We start from the raw sequence: 17,837 nt of genomic DNA, 5'->3' as shown, positions 1-17,837 counted from the left end.
AAAAAGGTGTCTCGAGATAGTTTTCAATGTTAGATTGTATAAAATAAATTTAATGGTTTAATCATCGTTTTTCAACACACAAAAAAGGTTCATATCAGTTTTAGAAACTACAAGAAAAACAACAGATTCAAAACAGAGGAACCTAAATAGATTTAAGAACTTTCTCATCATCGCTCACTTGTGAAGCCAAATCTTGAAATTTGGTTGGAAAACAAATGCACGCGTGCATAAGCATATGAATGACCCAAAGGAATGACACACAAGAAAGTTACATTCACAACCATCCAAACCAGTCTAACTTTAATCCAAAGGAGATAAACCAGATTTAACAGATAATCAATCTGCAGATGCATAGGTAACCTGTAATAAATACATAAGAAAACTGTTTGACATATATAGATATTGCTATACTCTGCAACGCTTGTATTTTGCATTGGACAGAGCCATAAAAGCTAAATAGAGTGTCTCATGTTTAGGAGGAAAACTACATGTTCAGGGTGATTGTATCCAAAAAGATAGAAGATCCTTGACAAAGATGTTTACACAGATTGCTGAATTGTCACGTCACCTGCACTTACACCCATCCCAGCCATCTGAGCATTCGCTGGGTTTGCGTAGGATTGCTGTCCCAGTCCAGGCATCATCAAGGGAAGTGCGCTTTCTGGGTGATCAAATCTACAAGCTGGTCCAAATTTGCAAATTCCATAACGACTATAGTGCGAGCAGACACTCTGGTCCTGGATTTAATGACAAATAAATATTGAACACAAGAAACTAGCCAAACTAACTTGTAGACTCATACGACGAGTCATACTAGAGGAATTAAATCAGAAACTAACAACATCTAGGTTACATAGCCGTGTCAATTCTATTTTAAATACTGCATAGAAGCAAAAACAACAGCGTAACTTACAGGTCTCAAAGGCAAACCCTTGTCACTGAGGTTGCAAGGAGGCAATCTCGCATTCCTATTCTTTGGATGGTGAAATTTACAATTAGACTTGAACTTGCAATCCCCAGTTTTTAAGAAGAAGCTGCATTCAGGTTCACCGGGCCTTTCTGGATACACTTCAAATGGCATCTGCTTCTGGTGAGGCACATACACATTTGTTTCAACTGTTGGGTTGTTCACGACATATGTAGAAGATGGATGCATGATCCTCTCAGATAAGTAGACAGGAGCCTTTACAATTAAAACCATAAACAGATCAAATTGATGGGAAAACAACTTGTGAGAGTTTAGCTGGTATAATATTTAACTCATGGATAGAAAACAAAAGACTATATTGTAATTTGTACTAAATAGAAAACAAATTACCCTTTGCCAAAGGGCTTTTTGGAATTGAATCTATGTATTTACCTGATATCCATTCCAATCAGGACTTTGAGGAGCAAGTCCTTGAGTAGGCGTAATCATCATTGGCACATAAGGTGTTTCATTTAACTTTCTTGATGAAGACGACCATGAAGAAACAGATTGTTGGGATACACCTCGTAATGGAACAGACCCTCCTCCATTACCATACCCTCCTCCATTACCATACCCTGATTGAGGATCACTTCCTCCAACAGTTGTAGGATCGGGATGATTAAACCTACAGTTTGCTCCGAATTTACAAGAGCCAGTACGCATGTAATAGGGGCACTCTCTCTCGCCCTATCAAACAAAACATTTTAAACATTTCAGAAAGAACTATTTTATAAAAACACAGAAATAGTCAATATATTTTCATAGGTAAGAAATAAATGTGTACCAGACGAATAGGTAACCCGAGAAAGTTAAGTTCTGAAATTGGTGCTGCATACCCTCTTGTATGGTTGAACTTACAAGCTTTTCCAAACTTACAACCCCCAGACCTTTGATAATACTGCCATAGCATAAGATAAAAAATATATCAAGTACAAACATGTCAGGAAACGTTCTATTATCACTGCCATTATATATATTATCCTTGCTAGGAAAGCAAGATAAAGCTTAACAGAAGAACTTTGTCAACTAATATGCTGTGATAAAAACCAAACCACCAGGTTTGCTTCCTCTGTTCATGGCCAATGTACACCAGGCAGATAACTTACATTAACACATAATCCTCCAAAAGTGACATCTATTAATTCTAAGAAACTAGAGATTATTAATCAAGAAATTCAAATGTAAGAGTAAGATACATTGCTTCTAAGTCCCGCTGTCAAACTCAGGTCCACTTGGTGTCACAAGTAAAAGTGTAAAACAATGCCGGATAGTAAGACAGCCCCAAAAAAACAAACATAAATGATCTATGACCTCAAGGTAACACGAAAAAATGAAACAATGATGTTAGATTTAACATCCTTGAATAAGCCTTGCACACAATCTTCCATGGAAAACCACCACCTTGGGGAACTTATATTTTAATAATGAATATAATAACAACATAAAATAAACCAAAGTGATAGCGGTATAGTATGAAGTTAGAATTTGCCATATAAATTTGTTTAGAAGAATGATTTGGGGAATAACCTTGCATTCTGTCTGTCCTGAGTTCTCTGCAGGCTCTTCTCTTTCTCGCACCTTCTCCCTTACAGCCTTCATATATAGTCAAAACACCAAAACAAAGAAGAATATTTTAAGTAAGAACATCAAATAAAATTAGCCTAGTTATAAAACCCAATAGAACCTGTTTGACATGCTCAACAAGTTACTGTCCCTTCCAAAGGAAAACTTTATCTTCCATTTTTAAAACCCTAGTGGAGTCATTATGCCATATAGGAAACCTCACAAAGAGTACAATTATAAGGTTTGAAGAACTAACTAATCAAGCAATGTCACAGGACTAACTAACAAAGAGTACAATTTCAACAATGTCATATCTAAAGGGAAACATCAACAACAAACTTTAAATGAAACAACCAACACAGAGAAAAGAAATAACCTGGTTTTTCCTCCTAATGGGGTGATTAAACTTGCAGTTTATTCCAAACTTGCAACTCCCAGTCTTCATATAAAACGAACAATCTTCAGCTTCAGGCCTCAAAGGGAACTGGTGATTTCCATCACTGATGTTACCTTCTTTCTTTTCAACTCCATGACCATAACCATAAACAGCATCATATCCATCCCCATAACCACCACCATAATCATCGCCGCTATCTCCCTTCTTTTCACCTCCATCACCATAACCAGCATCATAGCCACCGCCATAACCATCATCGCCATAACCATAACCAACACCGTCTCTACCACCACCAAGCTCTTCATTCACATTCTCATTCCAACTATTAGTATCCCAACCCTTGCTATCTCCATCAACCCTTTCTTCACCCTTAACAGATACTACATCTTCATCAGCACTCTTAACAGATTCCTCATCGCAAACTCGTTCACCGTCGTTAAACTCGGAAACTTTCACCTCAGTTTCAGCAGCCCCTTCTTCATCTTCAACCTTCAAATCCAACTTATCATGAAGCTCCACAGCAAGTGCGTCATCATCTACGTTAACGGTCTGATTGAGATCTGACGGTGGGGAATGATCCTCGGAACCGCGTCGGGGTTCTTCGGAGTTGGAAACAGCAGCAGCAAAATCGATTTCAGAGTGTTCCATTCTCCCTCCACATTTCAAACCCTAAAAACAGAAATAGATTTATATATAAAGAGAAAGAAGAAAGAACGCGGAGAGAAGTAAATGAAAAGGGGTTGTGGTTGTTTTTATATGGGGAATGAGGAACACAAAGGGAGTGAAAAAAAGCAGAGGCAGTGTGAACGAAACAAATGGGGAAAAAGTGTGTGCTACTTTTGTGTAGTGTTGTTGCTTGTTGTTGGTGTGTAGTGTGTACTGTACTGTAGTGTGCTACCTTTTTCTTTTTATTAAGGACTGTATTTGGACATATTAATACTATATTAAAAATATGTTATATTTTGAAATGGTAATTCTAGAGTTAATATTAATAAAAGCGGTAACCGTTTCAAATTACTCCTCATTCTAATCAAATATATTTCTTTTAAATTATGTGTAGTATACTTTTATTCAGTGGTATTTTGTTTAATAAAAAATAAATTTAATTAGTTTTGTTTCTTCAAATTTACTATTTGATTTACAAAAAAAAATTGTTTTAAATTCTAACCGTTTTTGTTTTCTTTCATTTTCTTTTCACTAAAAAACTATGTGATTTTCGTTTTTAACTTATATTTTTTATTTATAAAAAGTTATTCTACGAATATTTGTCACATGATTAATTTTTACCGTAAAAAAGTGGAAAAATAAAATAAAATAAAATATAAAAATTAGTTTTGTGAATCGGAAAAATAGAGTCAGCGGAATAATTAAACTTAAAAATTATTATATCTTGTCCTTTTTATTAATTTTTAAAATTTTGTGTGATTTAGTTAAATACATGTTGTTTATTGATTGACCATAAAATTATTTTATGCATTGTATCTTTCATTTTCACATTTTTATTTTTATTTAAAAGTTGTTTATTTATAAATATTAGTCATATATTTATATTATTACATTATGAAAATATAAATAAAAAATATTCTCAATTAATACATATTAATTTGACTATTCCATTCATCTCAAAATTAATGTTAAAATGTTAAGTAATTAATATTTTTTATTAATTAGCACTAATAATTATTTTTTTAAGTTTTGTAAAAATGTTAAAAGAGATCTTCTTAGGCATTTTTTTAATAAATTAAATATCTTCTATGTTAAACTAAAAAATAAATTAAATCTATAATTAAATTGAATATAAGTAATGTTTACATAGAAAAATATTTATTTTGTTAAATATTTAATTTATACTTTTATAACGATTTTAGTGAATTTTTTAAACAATACATTTAATTTTTGCTAACAATTTTTTTAGTCTTATTAGAGTATGATAAGGACACATTTACGAAGGACACATTTATGTAGAGAATAACTTGCATGATAAATGTATTATATTATGTTTTAAAATAGGGTTCAATGAAAAATTACAATATATAAATAAATTAATATTAAAAAAAAATTATTATGTTTTTTTAGTTAACAAATTATATTAAATTTGAGATGAGTTAAAATCAATAGACTAAAATTATTAAAAAATAATAATTCATGATTTGTTTTAAAAAATATGTTTTGGGTCGGCCAAACAGCTCAAGAAGGAAAAATGCTCAAATATTAAGTCTCACCAAACACAATAGAAAATAGACCAAGTCTCGATCCACAATAAATAGGAGAAGGATAAAACAATTGAAGTCATACAAGCAATCATATGGTCCATAACATTTTACGAGATCTCTTTATAAATAAGTTACAACAAACTTCTCTTATCCAAATTTTCCTCTTTATTCAACTACTAACTTGAATATTGAAGTATTAACCTTGGAGATTACCTCAATCCACCGCATTAGAATCAATATCCACTGCAATGCCACGTTTACCATACAATATCCGTGAAGTCAATAAGCGATAACATAATTTGTTTAGTTATGTTAATGGTTAATTCCTTTAATTTCTTGTTAGATTAAATATGGCATGGAGCCGCCGACCTTTATTTTTGGTTGAGTTCATGTTAAGAAATAAAAATATCAAATGTATTCCTCCATTCTAATATTAAAATAAAATAAATATCACCTCTAAAATTAATTCTACTTCTTATTATGATGGGCACGCATCCAAAAGGATCAAAGCACTCACACACAAAGGTCAAAGCGAACAACTAAGTCGACCAAAACACCAACACACAAGCAAGACAAACACACCTAAAGGTGCTGGCAAATAATCGACTTGCCCCCTCTTGATAGCTAACCACTCTAGAGATAGTGGTGAGTTCACCAATACATCAACCTCGAACCAGGTTCATACATGGGGCATGGGAAGAGGAATTAATCCTTGGTCGGGCATGGTCCCCATAGACGACCAATAATGACCGCGAAAGACATAAGCATAAATCTAACAACGCAGGTATGAGTTTAACAAAAATAAACAAACAAAATATATGTATACACTGCAACACTGTAGGTCATGTTACACAGTTCATACCCAAGGTGTTTGGCCTTAAAAAAATGTATTACTTATCCAAAAATACCAATTCACCATCCACAACCATTTGGTCAAGGAGGACCTGTGTTTAAGAGATAAGACTGGTCGAATAGAAATACTCAACTTGCTTAAAGACACTTTCAAAATCATCTTCGACTATAGAAAAACCATTTTGCAAAGACTTAGATAGTTCTTTAGAGAGAGAGAGAGACTCTTTGTGCATGTTCATAATATTATCTTGAGTCTTCAAATGGTCATCTCGAGTTTCCTTTAAGGCCTTGTCTAAGTCATCGGCCTTCTTGTGGGTAACTTTCAAGGACCGTTTCGCCTCGAACAAAGTTTCATCCTTATTGACCATCCATTGAACCTACCGTTGTAACTATTCATGCTGAGTACCAGGATATCCCAGGGGTTCCATGGCAACTTCCATAGTAGTAAGAGAATTGGAGACGTCCTTAGTCTCGCCAAGACATTTATTTCTCTCAAGAACGAGGTTGTCAACCCTCTTTTTCAACCTCTCTCTGTCCTTGCATAAGCGATCAGATAGGAAAACTTCCTCATAGCCGGCAATACCAAATGCCAAAATGACAAATGCCCGATGAACTTGGTAAGTCAACTCAATCATTTGTACCTGACGAGGATCATCAGGGAGCCCAAAAGAGTAGGAGTAGTCCTCATCAAAAATCAAAATGCGAAACTTACCATTTATTCTCGGATCTGATCGAGCCAACATGACATGATTAATATGTTTATTGAAAATATTAAAAATTGAATAATATGCTTATTGTGTACTCAGTGTAAACTTTCAAAAGAAAATTTTATTTGGTCAAATTCAAATAAATATATTTTTCTTTTTAATATGATTTTAAGTTTGAGCTTTAACAAAACCATATACTTTAATAACAACTCATTAATTAAATGAAAAGTGAAAACCAACTATTTTTATTGACAAAAAAAAAATTGCACTCTAAACATTTTAGAAGTGACCAATTTCATACATTAGAAGTCTATTGTAGAGTGGCATGTTGCTTTGAAACTTTGGATTATGCGGTTGTGAAATTTTTCTTTTTCTTTTTTTATAAAGAAATCTATATCTTTGTGAAAGGAAATCTTTGTAATAATATTGCTGGGTGAAATAGAAGTAAAAGGTATATGAAGTTTACAATATAATAATGCATTGGAGCATCTTTCAACTTGGCCATTAGTATATAGGAGAAAAAGGAGGTACGGGTATTTGTCGGTGAATTTATGCTCTAAACTCTAAAGTCACTTTAACAAAGTTGGGAAAGAGGGTCATAACTAAGAATGGAACCATCCATCTCATTCTTTTTATTTAAGAGCGTTTTTTCCATTAAATTCATTTAAGTTTTTTAAATGATTTTTATTTAATATTTTAGTTTAATGACGATATAGTGTAAAAGAATTTACACTATCATGAACATATATAAAAAAATTATTTTGACGAAATACATCATCTTTATTAATTAATTATATAAAATTAATTTACACGATCAATATATATTTATTTTCTTTTAATTTTTATATTATTTTACATTTTTCAGTTACATAAATAAATTACATTTTTAAATATCCTTACACTTCTTTAAAAACCTTAAAATAAATTTTAGTGAACCCTTCATTAATGCATCACATTTATATTTTCGATTAATATATTAAAAAGCATACAACAGTACATTAAGAGAAATTAATAAACACTAAAATAAATTATTAGCATAAAATATACTAAAAAGATAGATTTAAAATAATTTTTAATTATAATTATTTTCATAATATATATATATATATATATATATATATATATATATATATATATATAGCTAATACTAACATGTGCCCCAAGGGCACAAATTAATGATATATTTATAAAAATATTGTCTTGGATTGCGTATATTTGACTTTTTGAAATTTAAAATTTTATTTTATTTAATACAAAAATTTTAATAATAGTAACCTTAACTTTTATCTTAAGGACACAAGTTAACAAGACTATATATATATATATATATATATATATATATATATATATATATATATATATATATATATATATATATATATATATATATATATATATATTCTTTTAAGTCATGTTGATGATGTGTAAAATTTTGTTGTTGATTAAATACGGTGGTCAAAGTCTAGAAGCGGTTTAAATAGATTAATTATCTTTGTTTTATTTACAAAATGAGAGTCAATTTTCGAAAGTTAAATTGGTGAAAATTGCTTTAAATGAATTTTACCAAGTTAAAAGTGTCGTAGACAATGAATTAAAAGAAGCCAAAAGTGATCATGATAATATGATAGAATATGTCTATTAACTTAAGGGATTAATTATTATGCTCTGTCAGTGTAAAAAAATTTATACGGTCGATTTATTATCATCACCCGTTTACATTACTTTATAGGTTTTTAAAATAAAAGTCAAACTTATTTCAATATCCAACGTCTAGAATTAACTGACGGTGTAAAATTCGTTTACACAGTCAGTGTATTTCAATTAAATCCTTAATTTAATACAAGTCAAATACAAAATTCTAAAATGTATCTAATTAATCAAAATCAAACCTAACTTTTACAAATTAAACACCATGAACAAAAAAAACCTAAAACATCATATATATATATATATATATATATATATATATATATATATATATATATATAGAGAGAGAGAGAGAGAGAGCATCAAAAATTATCTTCCACTAATTTTGATTTTAAGTACAGGTTTGGTAAGAACAAGAAATCATATAAAATTTACTCAGATAATTATGACACTTTGTAAACACGTAATTTTTATGGTATTTTATCAGTTATTTTATTAAGTTTCATCTCATTTTAATTAGGATTTACCATGTTTTTTAATAAATTGAAGAAAAAGGAAAAAAGAAGAAAATGTGAAGAAATGGTGTGAAAAAGAGCAACTTAAAGGCATTTTTGAATTGCAGCCATCACGCCCCATCGTGGCACGATGCTTAGGTCATCACGACGCAATACATTTACATCGTGGCACGATGTCATGCGTGATTTGACATGTTTTGAAGATTTATAAAGGGATCTTTGGCACACTTTTGAGAGATCTTCTTTTGGCAACCTAATTCTGACTGTGGACCTCTGGAGCGAAAGTTTTCACCACCAGATGTCGAATTATAACCAGTTATCCATGTATCTTTTCTTTATGAATTATTTCGCTATGAGCAACTAGTTTTTTAGGTTAGGTTTCGTTCAGATGAACCTATATGGATTTGTTAAGACCATATGTTATGTGTTTATATTGTCCACGCTTTTGATTATTCATTATTCGGATAACATTTGTGTTCATTGCTTTACATGCGTTTACGAATGTCCATGTATCGATTAAGATTAATGGTGAGTATTAACCCTAATTGTGTTAATCAGATCTAAGTTAATTGATCTACCTAATAATTGAGCTTAAGATAGGAAATTGTAAGATTGTGACTTAGGGTTTAAAGAACGAACACCATCTATTTTAGGTATAGAATTTGCCTAAGAGATTAGGAGATTATAGATTAGAATAGTGAGGTATACACCTAGAGATATGGTAGATTGGCTTAGTTAGACCTTCGTGGTAATTGAAATAATCATCATAAGGAAGTATAAATGTTAACATGAACAAAGACAAACAGAGGATTCAAGACGAAACCTAATCGCCTTTCACAATATGATAACTTTTCTATTTTCCTTTTCACTATCAAACTCGAAACCCCTCATTGTTACGTTTAATTACCACAATTGTACACCTTGTTAAATTGAAATCCTCGTGGAGACGATCTTTTAAGTATTACTTCAGCACTATCGGTACACTTGTCGATTTGTCAATAAGTTTTTGGCGCCGTTGTCGGGGATTGTTGAAATTTCAACAAGAAAATTTTTGTGCGACATTTTAGTTTTAATTTATTTATTTATATTTTTTTTGAATTATTTGTTTGGACAATTCTACTAAAGGTATCTCTACTTGTTTATGCGAGGTTCAGGATCTGAGCTAGTACCAATTGATTCAAAAATCGAAAAGACCACACGATTAAACTGAAAAGCAGTGCTAGAAGCACTTTTAGAGCAAGAAGCTTTAGTAGATAAAAGCATAACCATTTATTTTGATAACGAAAGCAAATAAGAAGAAGCTACCATGGATAAGCAACAACCACAAACTATGAGAGACTACTTCAAAACAAACTGATGCATGGCAAATTACTATAGGCTTCGTACATGCGAACCCGACTACTTTTGACATAAATTTTTTTGTGCTTTTAAGTTTAAGGGACAATTCATTGATGGAAACATGATCTAATATCCTTGGGAGGGTTCAAACGGTCTACCGGGTCAGTGATTAAAATATAGCAGTTTCAATTGGGTTTATATGGGCGGGTCGGGTTCAAAATTCTGAATCGCGGATACCCAAACCCGCCCAATTGAGATACCCTCCTAGGGTTTTCCAGCAGCTCATTTTGTTCTCTCACTCACCTGTTCTCTCACTCACCGTCATTCACCACCCACCACCTTCAACTCTCACCACTCACCTCTCACTCACCTGTTCTCTCACTCACCGTCATTCACCACCCACCACCTTCAACTCTCACCACTCACCGTCCAATTTTCAATCCACGCGCGCTTTCGGTTTCCGCTGCTTCCACACCTCAGCTCATCTTCCAACGCTTCGTGGCTCGCCGCTCTTTTCCGCCAACACACTCACCGCTAATTCCGTTCCGGTATGTATTCAATCACCGTTCACCAGCCTAGGTTTTTATATACGGTGGAGTATGTATTCAATTTTTATGTATTCAATCACCGTTCCGCTTTAGTTTCAATTGATCTTTCGGCAAATCAGTTGAATGGAACACTTCCACATGGTTTTGATGATGCTTTTCCTAATCTTAGGACATTGAACCTTGCAGAGAATGATATCTTTGGTGGTGTCTCAGATTTTTCAGGGTTGAAATCTATTGTGAGTCTTAACATATCAGGAAATTTATTTCAGGGTTCTGTTACAGATGTTTTTGTGTTAAAGTTGGAGGTTTTGGACCTTAGCAGAAACCAATTTCAAGGTCACATTTCTCAGGTAAACTACTACAATTGGTATCATTTAGTTTATCTTGATTTGTCGGAGAATCGGCTTAGTGTTCTTTATTCTCTGCAGGTTGGTGTTGTTTCTGATTATGACTTGTCTAAAGCAGAAAACAAGTCAGAGCTTGCACCATTTTTATTGCTTTTTTTCATACTTTAAGTGCTTTTCTTAGGACCTTTCAAGTTGTTTTTACAAATTATCTTGTTGAACTTATAATTAAAAGTAAATTATGTTGGTTAATAAGCTGAAGTAAGTTATCCAAACATTCTTAAGTCATTGTAGAAATTCAGTGCATTTCATTTTCAACTCAAATAGCTATCATCTATTTTCATGTTATTTTATCTGTTAATGACTTTTTTCAAATAGCCAATTTTTACTTGATTTCTATTTTAAATTTTGCAACCTGCTTTTCCTTCAATTATGTTGATTATGGCTCCGTCATTTTTCAGTGATGGGTCAGCCTAATCAAACTATACCTACTGAATATGTCATGAATGAAGTTGGTTCAACAGCAACAACTGAAGTTGTTGGAGCAGAATTAGTTAATACCCAACCTACAAAGAAGAGGAAAGCTAGTGCAAGTGGTTCTAGGCAATCATCTGCTTGTCGGGAGCACTTTATTAGATTACCAGATGACTTAGTTGATACACCAACTGCAACTTGTAAACACTGCCACAAAAAATACCTATGTGACCCTAGGACTCATGGCACCACCAACATGAACCATCACATTCTAAAATGTGCAAAGAAGCCTAGAACCATTGATCCCACCCAAACTATTCTGACATACCCCTCTGCAGAAGGATCTAGTTTGGGTCATGTTAGCTCCAAATTTGACAAGCAAGCTTGTAGAAAAGCTTTGTCAATTTTTGTGGTTCTAGATGAACAACCATTTAGTGCAGTTGAGGGGGAAGGTTTTAAGTACTATTCTAAAGTAATGCAGCCCCAGTTTACTCTCCCATCTAGGTGTACAGTAGCTAGAGACTGTTTTCAGCTACACTTGGTTGAGAAACAAAAACTAAAAGCCTTCTTAAAGTCTGACTGCAATAGAGTAGCACTTACTACTGATTGTTGGACTTCTATCCAAAATCAAAACTACTTAACCCTTACGACACACTTTGTGGATAACGAATGGAATTATCAAAAGAGAATTATAAGCTTCACAGTTATTCCAAACCACAAGGGTGATACGGTAGGTAGGAAGATTGAAGAGGTGTTAAGGGATTGGGGAATTAGGAATGTGTCTACCATAACTGTTGATAATGCAACTTCAAATGATGTAGCTGTAGCATATTTGCATAGAAAAATATCAACTATGAATGGGATGATGGGGGATGGAAAATGTTTTCATATGAGGTGCGCTGCTCACATATTGAATTTGGTGGTAAATGAGGGTTTGAAAGATAAGCATTTGTCTATTACTAGTGTTAGGGATGCTGTTAGATTTGTCAAGTCCTCACCGCATAGGGCAGCCAAGTTTAAAGAGTGCATTGAATTTGCTGGAATAACTTGTAAAAAACTAGTATGTCTCGATGTTTCAACTCGTTGGAACGCGACATATTTGATGCTTGAGGCTGCAGAGAAATTTCAAGTTGCTTTTGATAAGCTTGAGTATGAAGAGTCGAGCTATAGGGAGTTCTTTGGAAAAGGTAGTCCTCCTAGTAGTGATGATTGGGACATTGTTAGAGCTTTCATCTCTTTTTTAAAGTTATTCTATGAAGCAACTAATGTTTTTTCCACCTCTCAAAGTGTGAGTTTGCATAGTGCTTTTCACCAAGTGTCTGCGATCTATTGTGAGCTGAAGCAAGCTACTATGAACTTGAATGGTGTTTTTGCAAGTGTGGGTGGGGACATGATGGAAAAGTATAATAGATATTGGGGGTGTGCTACTAAGATGAACAAGTTGATTTATTTTGGAATCATTTTGGATCCAAGATACAAGTTGAGTTATATTGAGTGGACTTTTAAGGATATGTATGGAGTCGGATCTGTGTTTGCTACCGGGTTGATCAAATCTATAAAAGAGAGCTTACAAAAATTGTATGATTGGTATAAGCAAGCTTATGACCAAAATCATAATAGACAACCTCTTGGTAATGGTGAAAACAATGTTTCCAATTATGAAACAACAGCTGGCCGTCCTTCACTAATGGCTAGAGCCGATGCTTTTGAGCAACATTTAGAGGAACAAGACTCGATTGATCAACAAAATGAGCTTGAGGGTTTTTACTCTAGTAAGTGTGTCAAAAGGGATCCTAAATTTGACCTTCTTGTGTGGTGGAAACACAATTCAACATAATATCCTATTTTATCTACAATAGCTAAAGATATTTTTGCCACACCAGTGTCTACGGTTGCATCAGAAAGTGCCTTTAGTACGGGAGGGAGAGTCTTAGAAACTTATAGGAGCTCCCTAAAACCTGAAATGGCAGAGGCATTAATTTGCACCCAGAATTGGTTAAAGCCGTCTTTTACCTATTTCAAAGACTTGAACCTCATGGAAGATTTTGAGCTTTCTGAAGATATTATAGCAGGTAAAATTATTTTTAAAAATGTTATATCTTTATTTCATAATTGTTATATATTTCTAAAAAAATGTTTATTTCATTATTTTAGAATTTGAAGAAATTTCTTCTACAGCAAGAAGAGGATCTTTACCGTCTCAGCCACAACCTTCTGGTTGTGCTTGAAAAATATGGAGGTATATTTACTTTATTAATTTGATTTATTTATTACTTTATTCCTTTTTAAAGCTTAATATTTTTCTTGTTTAATTTTTCAGTTCAACTATGTTTTTTGAAGTCATATGTGACTTATATTTTGTGACTACTCAATGGTCAAATAATATATATTTTGTCCCGTAAATGAGGGAAGAAATTGCAGTTCAGAAAGCTAAGGAAACAGAACTTAATAAAACCATTCACATTACAGGTTCGCTTAGTCATTCACGCCAAATCTATTTTTTTTTGTTCTTAATGCTGTTGAAGGGTGCTTAATTCTCTTTTGGTTGCTGCACAGTTGTTTTCTCAGATGGTGTTGTTTCTGTTATGAGTTCATTCTGCAAGCAACTTAGTTGATAATGTGCACACTGTCTCTGGCAGATGCACATCTTAGTTATTGCATCTTATGTGTTAAACTCCTAATTCATGAATGCACATCTGTCTTCTGATGCATCTTATGTGTTGAACTCCTAATGCATGAATGCACACATCTGTTATGATGCCCTGTATGCAGTTATGACCTTTTTTATATGACTAATCACTGATGTAGCAGTGCTAGAAGCACTTTTAGAGCAAGAAGCTTTAGTAGATAAAAGCATAACCATTTATTTTGATAACGAAAGTAAACAAGAAGAAGCTACCATGGATAAGCAACAACCATAGACTATGAGAGACTACTTCAAAACAAACTGATGCATGGCAAATTACTACAGGCTTCGTACATGCGAACCCGGCTACTTTTGACATAAATTTTTTTGTGCTTTTAAGTTTAAGGGACAATTCATTCGATGGAAACATGATATAATATCCTTGGGAGAATTTAGCTCGCTTTTATGAAATAACTTCAATGTGCATATCAAGTGGTTTTAACTAATGGTCAAATTAAGCCTGGTCTATTTAGTTTTTCGTTGATTGGGGGAGGAAAATATTGGTTACTATGTCTTCCCAATGAAACTATTGGAAAGAGCTAGAAGACAAATTTTTGGAAAGGTTCTTCACCACTACTCAGTTTTTAGAGGGAAGGGTCGGGGTCAAAAACCTTGAGCAACAAGAGACTGAATCCTTGCATGACTCGTGGGAAAGGTTTACATTTTTATTATGAAGGTGTCATAATCACAACATTAGTAACATGGAACAGATGAAATTTTTCATAAAAGGTCTAAGAATTCAAACAAGGATGTTTTTGGATGCCTTGGCCAGACGTGCAATATGACTCATAACTGAAGCACAAGTAAAAGATTTAGTTGAGAAGATGTGTTTGAACGAATACTGCTCAAAGAGTGAAAAAAAGGGTCAAGGTAAAAAGTATATGTACGCCTAAGGGTGTGCTGACATTGGATACCCACATTGCATTACTAGCTCAAATTGAACTTCTCAGCAAAAAATTGGCTGAAAGCAACCTTAATCGAGCCAATGAAAGTCAATTACAATTTTTAAAATGTGATTTTTGCATAGAAGGACATGCGGATGGAATGTGTGTTCCATAAGGGACAATGAAGAAGTTCAGTTTGCTAATTTTCATAAGAACAATCCTTACTCCAACACTTACAATTCAAGTTGGAAAGATCATCCCAACTTCAAATGGAGCAATAATCTAACCTCTACTCCTAATCAAGGAAATCGACAAGCACAACAAATTCCATTCAAGAGGAAACCATTATCGTTTGAAGAAACTCTAAATAAATTTATCCAGGTGACTCAAAGTAATTTTGAACAGGTAAAAAAGCAAAATGAAACCATGAGCAAGAACCATAAATCATCAATAAAATTTTTAGAAATGCAGATAAGGCAATTGTCTCGACAAGTAGCAACAATACTAGGGTCTATGGGAGGATTTGAGGGTAACATTGTTGACAATCCAAAAAAATGAGACATGCAAGGCAATATAGTTGGGAAATGGAACACCATATTTAGAGAGAATTCCTAGTGTTGCATGAAAAGAAGTGAGTCATAATGAGATTGAAGAAGTATATGAAACATGGGATATGGAAGAAGAGGGATAAGTTGAAGAAGAAAAAGAGGTGAATGAAAAAATGAGTGAATGCTCTGTGAGGGTGGAAACACTTGATAAGGTGATAGATAGAAACTCGCCCTTGAGAAGAACAAAGAATCAAATACTCAATGATTTAAGTCCCGAACTACCTTAATATGTCAATCCACCTTACCGATCATCAAGAAGAAACCAAAGACGGAAGAAGATGATGAGCTTTTCTAAAAATTCAAAGAAATGATTTCCAAACTCCAAGTAAGCATTTCATTTCATGAAATTTTATAACTAATGTCTAAGTTTTCTAAATCCATGAAATAGTTTTTGTCAAGAAAAAAGAAATCAAGTTTGGGTAAGAATGTAGCTTTGACATAAGAGAGTAGTGTTGTCATCCAAAGAAAAATTTCATCCAAGCTAAGAGATCCAGAAAGGTTCACCATACCTTGTGCCATAGGTGAGGTTACTATTCCACCAACGCTTTGTCATTTAGGGTCTAGCATTAACTTAATGCCTCTTGAATTAGTAGAGAATTGAAGGTCACATCGCAGCGCGATGGGAAGAGCATCGTATTACGATACCAAGCAATCCATCTGTTGAATAGAGACATTAAGATTTATGCCATTCATCCCTATCGTTTCCCGTCGTGGCACGATGGGAGTGTATATCGCGCCACCATGGCAGTGATTCTAGGAATTTAAATAGTGATTTCTTTGTCATGTTTTTGTATAATTCTTTTTCTTCTCCTACATTCTTATACTATATTGAAATATTCCAGCATCCTTTAATATTTTTCTCCATTTTTTATGGTGTTACATTATTTGTTGTAACATTTTACTTGTGCGGAGTCAATGGCCCCAAAGTGAAATAGAGTTTGCGGTCTATCCACTTCAACCATCCCACAACAACCCAACTATCCAACATACAAGTTTATCTCTCAAAAACATGATGAAATATTTTTTAGAGTTAGGAACTACAATGTAGTGCTCCCAAGGGAATTTGATTTGATAAAGTTGGAGGATTATGAGGAGCTCTCTCAAACGTTGGAAGAAAGATGTTAGATTAAATTTAACAATTTGATCTAAGACACCAACAAAATAATTGGGTTAGAATTCTACACTAACATGTATCATCATGCCTCACACGACTACACTTCTTATTGTTAGAACAATATTTTGATTCTGTAATTGATTAGTCACCATTTGCATTGAGTTTTCGTTACTGATCCGACACGAAACAGAGGCTTTTGACACACTGTGCAAGCATTTATGATACGTTTCGAGTTAGTTTTACTTCCGTCATTTTATTCAAGCATTTTTATGTTTTACTTATATTTTAGTGATTTTATGCGTGGGATAACTGTGTTTTTGTCCGACAGGTCCAGGTAGAAGAACCAGGGAACTCAGAACGAGACAACACGAGATTCCGGCAAGTAGAGAAGCAGAAAACCCTGGTACAGGAGGCCTGACACGGTCACCCGTGTCAACTGACACGGGCCGTGTCAGGCAAGGAATGACGTGTGAAGAAAACAGTAGCCTGACACGGCCATCCGTGTCAGTTGACACGGGTCGTGTCATGCGCCTCCATCAGCCGTGTCACCCCATGCCAGGGGCGTGTTAGCCAGGACAGTAGGCTGACACGGTCACCCGTGTCAGCTGACACAGGTCGTGTCATCCCAAGCCACAAAATTCAGTTTTTCTCGGGCTTTTGTTCGTCGGGCTTTTTCAGAGATATTTTTGGACATGTCCAACTGCTGCTTGGAATTTTCACTATAAAAGAGGGTCTTCTGCCAAAGGAAAAATCATCTTGGAATACAGCAAAATACAGTATTGTGAAGCAATCAAGTATTATAGAGATCAAGGCATTCAGAGAGCTGAAGGTTTTCATGAGCGGGAGCGATTGAAGATCAAAGTCATTCAATTACTTGTAATGTGTAATTTTTATCTTGAATTTGTTTTAAACAATATGAGTAGCTAAACCCCTCAATGCTAGGGGTGTCCCCGATTTAGAATTGTAACGAATTTGAG

At 33.8% G+C, this 17,837-nt stretch overlaps 2 protein-coding genes across 2 annotated transcripts; one reads left to right on the top strand and one right to left on the bottom strand.

Moving 5' to 3' along the window:
- Positions 1 to 253: 253 nt before the first annotated feature.
- Positions 254 to 3,803, bottom strand: LOC127074023 (zinc finger CCCH domain-containing protein 43). Its single transcript, XM_051015280.1, has 6 exons — positions 2,910 to 3,803; positions 2,498 to 2,563; positions 1,755 to 1,868; positions 1,361 to 1,657; positions 914 to 1,183; positions 254 to 737 (listed from the first exon to the last, which is right to left on the bottom strand). The coding sequence occupies exons 1-6, from the start codon at positions 3,576 to 3,578 to the stop codon at positions 540 to 542; spliced, it is 1,614 nt and encodes a 537-aa protein (XP_050871237.1). The 5' UTR covers positions 3,579 to 3,803; the 3' UTR covers positions 254 to 539.
- A 7,754-nt stretch (positions 3,804 to 11,557) lies between these two features.
- LOC127136362 (zinc finger BED domain-containing protein RICESLEEPER 2-like) lies at positions 11,558 to 14,036 on the top strand. The gene is made up of 3 exons (XM_051062927.1): positions 11,558 to 13,640; positions 13,723 to 13,807; positions 13,889 to 14,036. The coding sequence occupies exon 1, from the start codon at positions 11,558 to 11,560 to the stop codon at positions 13,403 to 13,405; it is 1,848 nt and encodes a 615-aa protein (XP_050918884.1). The 3' UTR covers positions 13,406 to 13,640; positions 13,723 to 13,807; positions 13,889 to 14,036.
- Positions 14,037 to 17,837: the final 3,801 nt, after the last annotated feature.

The sequence above is a fragment of the Lathyrus oleraceus genome, chromosome 4 (genome assembly GCF_024323335.1).
Source record: "Lathyrus oleraceus cultivar Zhongwan6 chromosome 4, CAAS_Psat_ZW6_1.0, whole genome shotgun sequence".
NCBI lineage: Eukaryota > Viridiplantae > Streptophyta > Magnoliopsida > Fabales > Fabaceae > Lathyrus > Lathyrus oleraceus.
The sequence above is the reverse complement of the archived record's forward strand: the minus strand, read 5'-3'. Positions and strand labels throughout refer to the sequence as shown.

Coding starts and splice junctions, on each gene's coding strand:
- LOC127136362 (XM_051062927.1), top strand. CDS start 11,558: ATGGGTCAGCCTAATCAAACTATACCTACTGAATATGTCATGAATGAA.
- LOC127074023 (XM_051015280.1), bottom strand. CDS start 3,578: ATGGAACACTCTGAAATCGATTTTGCTGCTGCTGTTTCCAACTCCGAA. Junction 1,658..1,754: donor TCGGGTTACCTATTCGTCTG/GTACACATTTAT, acceptor TTTGTTTGATAG/GGCGAGAGAGAGTGCCCCTA. Junction 1,184..1,360: donor CTGATTGGAATGGATATCAG/GTAAATACATAG, acceptor TTAATTGTAAAG/GCTCCTGTCTACTTATCTGA.